General features: G+C 46.3%; 1 protein-coding gene across 4 annotated transcripts in view; it reads right to left on the bottom strand.

Annotated features, from left to right (window-relative positions):
• Positions 1 to 366: 366 nt before the first annotated feature.
• The window catches only part of arap2 (ArfGAP with RhoGAP domain, ankyrin repeat and PH domain 2), a 93642-nt gene continuing 88008 nt past the window's right edge, over positions 367 to 6000 (bottom strand). For all 4 annotated transcript variants that reach the window (XM_035603657.2, XM_035603685.2, XM_035603675.2 and 1 more), the window contains 4 exons: positions 4979 to 5014; positions 3795 to 3858; positions 1817 to 1939; positions 367 to 1521 (listed from right to left, as the gene is read on the bottom strand). In XM_035603657.2, the coding sequence (XP_035459550.2) occupies positions 1177 to 1521; positions 1817 to 1939; positions 3795 to 3858; positions 4979 to 5014 (568 nt within the window). In that variant the 3' untranslated portion in view covers positions 367 to 1176. The remainder of the gene's footprint in view (positions 1522 to 1816; positions 1940 to 3794; positions 3859 to 4978; positions 5015 to 6000) is intronic.

The following is a 6000-nucleotide window of genomic DNA, read 5'->3' as shown; positions in this document are numbered from 1 at the left end:
TTTGCACCTGCGAACGAGAGGCACCAGTTCGAGACCAGCGCCTGATTTCCGGGTGAAAGTCTAGAAGTAATAACAGAGCACAAACATTCCTTTATTATGAAAGTTAAAAATAATGTGGGAGATGATGACGATTGAACACCTGAACCAAACCTGACGCAACCTCAACTCAAACCATGTTTCTGTTCCATTGTATTAAGCTGGACCTCCGTTAGCTGGATATTTGATGGTGTTTCTCTGGGCAGGTATTCATAGAATCTTAATGACAAATTTTATGAAATATCACATGCCCTTTCATACAGTTTGTAAGACATCACAATCGACATGCGGGTATGAGGTGGCGGACAAAAAACATAGTGGGCGAATATCTTCTACCTGTGGCAGAAAAAACTGATTGTTCATTTATTCATATTTTTGGTCTTTGTATACTCAGTGTCACTTTTGATATTTAATATGTTTAAAAAAAAAACCCACGGCTAGTAGCTATACAGTTAAAGGTTGAAATGGTAACTGCTACAAAAATAAGAAATGGTCACAAATAAATAATTACACACAGCATGACATTTTATGTGGCTATTTTTATGTTCATGAAATGAACCACCGTTAACGGCTAGCGGGCCCCAAATTTGCTCCTCTCTTTTTTCATTAGCTAATAATAATCAGAAACACCACAGAATGATATCTAACTTGTGCAACTCGATAAAAACAAACTTTGCAGTATAAGTGCTAGTAGGACAAAACAAGTCCAATTATTAAACTCAAGAATACTTTGTTTAGAGGCAGACGGAACGGCCTTTTCAGACGAACTGTAAACGGACATGCATGAAGCAAGCAGTGGGCAATTAGTGGAAACTTCGGAGGTTTGACAGTTGGACATATTTTCAGAGCCATTGCCCAGCTGAGGTCTGCATGACCCTCCTAAGACTCCTGCACCTGCTTTTTTTTTAAAATTTGTATATGTTTTCTTGCATTCCCTTGTGCATGTGCTTTGCTTTATACATCCGAGTTCAAAAGCAGTCTCCAGGCTATGACCCCTTCCTCCCAACTTACCTGGACCCATCTGCATTGTGCGGTCTCTCCCTTTGTCAGTCTCGACACTTCCCTCGCTCTGCTCAGCCCTGCAATGTTTGTCTTGCACTACAAACTGACTGTCAGAAAGCGCCCGACCTTCCGCCGCTCTTACTTTTCCCTCCCTGTCAACTCATTGCTCTTGTCACTGCGGCCAGTCTTGCTCAGCACCGAGCTCAGCTCATTCAGCAGATTGGCGGGCATCATGACCTCCCCGCCCAGAACGGGCCTCTTACTGGCGCTCTTCAAGCCGCCCCTGGCGGCGACCGGCGAAGCCATGGGCTGAGCGTGTCTGGACGGGGAAGGGAGCCGCGGAGGTCGGCCGACATCCACAGGGGGTCTGACGTGTGGGACGCCTGGGGCCTTGAGCAGGTTGTTGAGCTTTGGGCAGTTAGCTGCGGTGCTCTTATCCTCGGTGGTCGCCTGGTTGACAAACGAAATCCTCCTGTCGGTCAGCTGAATTGGAATAGACGGAATTTTGAGTCAAGTACAAAGCACGGGAGCGGATTTTATCACATTTTTTTTGTCAGTAACAAGTAATCAAGTCTAAATTATTATGGATCTCTGCATTATGAGCTATTTAATTGCATTGCTATTTAATCACCATGAGGCCAAACGTGGAAACCTCCCACGTAGGATAAAAGAAAGCTTCCTGAGCGTATTGCATTAATAATCATGAATAAATCCCACGTCAGCCCAGCCACATTAGCAAATAAGAATAAAAATGTAAAGCCATACATTATTTCCTCACCTGTTTGCTATTATTTTTCTGTGGTGGAACCTTGCGTCCTTCCGTCACAGCTCCGCCCCTGGAGGATTTGTGATCTGCGGCTTCTTTTGAGCTAACGGTCTTTGAACACAGGTCAGAACCGAACTGAAGACACACAGCCAACAGTATGTATTAAAATCAATAGCCAAATGATACCAATGAACCTATCTGCCTCAATGTTCTCTTTAAGTTAGCAAAGTATGTAGAGCCGAACCAGAGGTTAGATTCTTTTTCGAGCCTTCTTCCATTTTTTAAGGGTTCCTTCATCGTCCTTGACAAATAATTATAACGCTGACTTTAAAGTGAAGGAGAAATGGTGGAGCACAGGATGTGTATCCATTAACTAACAAAAGCATATTTATGTGAGGGAAAGTCACAGGGTAACTCATGTTCTAATCCATTGCAGCGATCTGGCGGAGTTGTGATCGCTGGCTAAACTTTCTCTTTAACAGTGTTTCCCTTCATATCCCTGTGACCCCCCCCCCCCCCCCCCCCCCCCCCCCCCCCCCCCCCCCCCAGACGTATAGAACTGTCTCTTCTTAACAAGTCCTCGTTCCATCACTGCCACGACCTGTCCTTGGACCTTTGCACCCTCCAACACTCGACCGCCGCCAACACCCATTTCCACTCCCGTTTCAAAATGAGGCCCCTCCGTCGCCAGTTGCTATGGAAACTGTCGGAGCAGGGAGGCCCGCTAACAGGTAAGAGAGAGGAAGTCAGGAGCACTGAAGTGCTCTCCGTCTACTTTCTCATCTCCACTTTCTCTCTGCCCTTCCCGCAAGCCCCCGTGTCCTTCCTCAATCCCCTGTGTGGGAAGCTGACAATCCTGATATTTAGCGGATTTGGGGGGGGGGGGGGGGGAATCCTAATGTTATTAGCCGGCTGCAGTCTGCTATAGATTTAGTCGGCGCAGAGCTAAGGGCTTCTCCAAAGAGCAGAGAAAAGTCACCGAGCCCGCAGAAATAAACACCTTGAAACACGTTGGAAAAAAGAAACAGACCAAAATTGGCTTCCCCTTTAGATCAATCTCTCCCTGACAACGCTGGCCTTTTTTACTTGCCAACCCAAACCCGCGGGCGCTAAAAGGCTTTTACAGTAAGCACCTGTGATAAACAACGCTGCGCCGCGGACGGGTCGCCAGGAAGCAAGCCGAGCAGCGGGCCAGCGCTCGTGAAATGTGCTGAGCGCTGGGGAAGTCTTTGTCTGATCGTTTACTCCGAGATGGGACGAGCGCGACGTGCACCGCACAGTCGTCGGCTCGGGCAACGAGCGGGAAAACAGACGCGCGCCTTCAGTCTAACGAAGGGAACAAGTCGCTTCTTTCGCTGAAAGACGGCAGCAAAACCAATGTGAGATTGGAAAATAATACGAAAATATGACACATCCGTCGCTGCCCCCCCCCCCCCCCCGTGTTTGCTTTGTCTTGCATTATTTATGTCATATGTGCTGTGTCAGCGACTGACAGGGACAACACTGGGCTGTGTCTGGGGGCTAAGTACCACAACGTGATTGTTCCAGCCACCCTGACCTTATTCTCACAGCTTTTCCACATAAAGTGATTTATGTTATTGCCGAGTGACCTCGAAAACTTTACGGCTCTTCTCCGGTTTTTCTGCATTTCATCTGCCTAACAGCACAGTGGGAGGGAAAAAATGGATGATTGGGGGAAAATGCGATTCATCATATCTCCTGTTCTGCGAGATATGGATTGTAAGAAAGATGATTCATTCCGACTGTAATCAAGCGTATTCACCCCCCCTCCACACACACAAATAAGGAGATAGGGCTGTTTTCTGCAACGTGTTTGCGAAATCCACAGATATTTTTCGGTTTGCAACGCAACAGAAAAAAGGGTTATCGGAAGGAGACGCTCGGTTTCCCCGCACTCCCAAAGTCACTGGGTGCTTGAGGTTCGAAACCCATTAAATGACGCCGACATCTCCGCTGCACGCCGTCTTACCTTCATCCGGATTATGTCCGTCACCCAGCTGACCTGCGCCTCCCTCGTCTCGCAGCACAAGTGCCTGAGGAGGGAAAGCTCACGCACGTCGGTCGCTGATTTCCACCTTATTACATCCAGTTCATCGGCGACTCTAAGCAGACATGACGGTGGGTGGGCAGGAGGCCATTATGAATAATCACTCGAACCCGCATGGGTAAAAATCCCCCCTGCAAGCAGTGAATAGTGTCGAAGGTAATAATCTAGGATGATGGTTGCAATAACACCTGTCCCCTTTTCAGGTTTTAGACAGTATTCCGTTTGAGTTTGAGCTCTAATGGAGTCATGCACAGTACTGTACTTAACGTATGATATTATAAAAGCACCTTGAACTCGGTCCATACGACAGACTAAAACGGAAAATATACACCCATTTTTTCTTAGCATATACCAAAGGATTTGGGCATTTGTTAAGCAATAACTAAGCAATTATATTTTACTTTCGCTTCCTTTCGTCTGCTCTTCTGTGAATCTAAATGACACACAGATTAAGATTAATACCAGTATTACATGGCTGACATGCAGATGTTTAACAGGTGCAACATTTACCCCTTGTCATTATCTCAGCTTAGCATGTTTGCCAATCGGAACCAAACGCACGTGGAAATCCACCAAATTAATGAGATGGACTACTTGGCTCACAGTAGTGAAATGATGACTATAAGCATGGAAAAAAAAAAAAAATGCTAGTATGGAAAAGAAATAAAGCCAAGCAAGAAATGTCTCTCACTTACATCTTATTTAAATGCCTTTTAAAATAAACTTTAATAATTGATAGTTAATATGGAATGGGAGTAGCTACTGTAGCTCACTTTGGCAAAGGAATTGGATGTTGCCAACTTGGAAGGAAGATCTTTAAGTGCGACACGCAATGTTTAGGGGGCAGCGACAAATTGAGAATGAACAGCCAGTCGCAAATCAATTGCATATTATTTCACTCACTATCTATCAACCAGACTGAGCCTTGCATGTGACCATCAGTTATACTATTGCAGCGAAGTGTCCCATTAATAACCCACTTAGATCACCTAAGTGCTTTAACTCCGACTTTTAAACCTCTTCCGTTTCAGAGATATTTGAAGTGGAAAGTGCAAAAAAAATGCAGTTCAAATGACTGAACTGCAGAACTTCTGCATGACACTCACCATTGCTGTTTGTCAGAGTAGACTGTGAAGCCCCAGCTGTTGAAACAAGAAGAACATGGATTCAGATTTTAAACCTTTTTTCTTTTTTTTTATTTTTATTTGCTTCTGCAAACTCATGCTTACAACGTCGCAGCAATTTCTTTTGGAGGCCATAAAGATGTTTTTTGAGCTCCGGACATTTAAATGTCTAAGTATCCACCTCGACCGTCCTCAACCATTTGAAAAAAATATACATTCGTAATAATGTCAAAGAGTCGAAAACCTTCTCATTAAAAAAAAAGCGTATAACACATTGAAAGAACATGGTTATTTATAGATAAATTAAATGACCCTCTTCCCACACTCTCAAGACGTGTGTATGCGTGAAAAAGTGTACATGTATGCATGTGTGTGTGTGTGTGTGTGTGTGTGTCTGAATGAATTAACCTGGAGAATACACCTTCCCCCTGAAACCTTTCGCTCGCCGTGGCGGCGCGGGAGCAGGGAAGTGGGGGAAGAACAAAGCGAAAGAAGGGGGGGTGGGGGGGGGGGCCGAGACGGAGAGCCCGCGGCCTGAGGCGCCGCTCCTGTGAGTTAAGGCGGCCGATCCGACCCCGCAGTAGGCCGCTCACAGATGGAGCTCGGCCTAATGAGCTGCCGGAGCCGCTGCCTCTCCTCACCCTCTCACCGCGATGTCTCCGTTCTCCTCGGCACTCGGCCTCTATTTCTTTATTCGCCGTATGACTTCTCCCGCAGCCCACTCAACAGTATATCTGTGATACCGCGCTGTCCCGCTTTCCCTCTCGCGCTTCACAACCCCCCCCCCACTTGTTCTCTCTTATTCCACTTTTTTCTTCCCCTGAAGGACCGGGTAATGCAGGCCGCCGCTCGCCGGACTCGTTTTTCACGCTTCCCCGCACTTGAAATTCCCGACATGCGGGGAAATTATGAGGAATTGTAATTGGGTACTGTGAAATATAGGGTTTGGCTGCTCCAGACATTTCCTCTTTGTTTGACCAACAAGAACTCCTGCAGGGTCGGCG

Source organism: Scophthalmus maximus, chromosome 12 (genome assembly GCF_022379125.1).
Source record: "Scophthalmus maximus strain ysfricsl-2021 chromosome 12, ASM2237912v1, whole genome shotgun sequence".
NCBI lineage: Eukaryota > Metazoa > Chordata > Actinopteri > Pleuronectiformes > Scophthalmidae > Scophthalmus > Scophthalmus maximus.
This window is presented reverse-complemented; position numbering and strand designations above follow the sequence as displayed.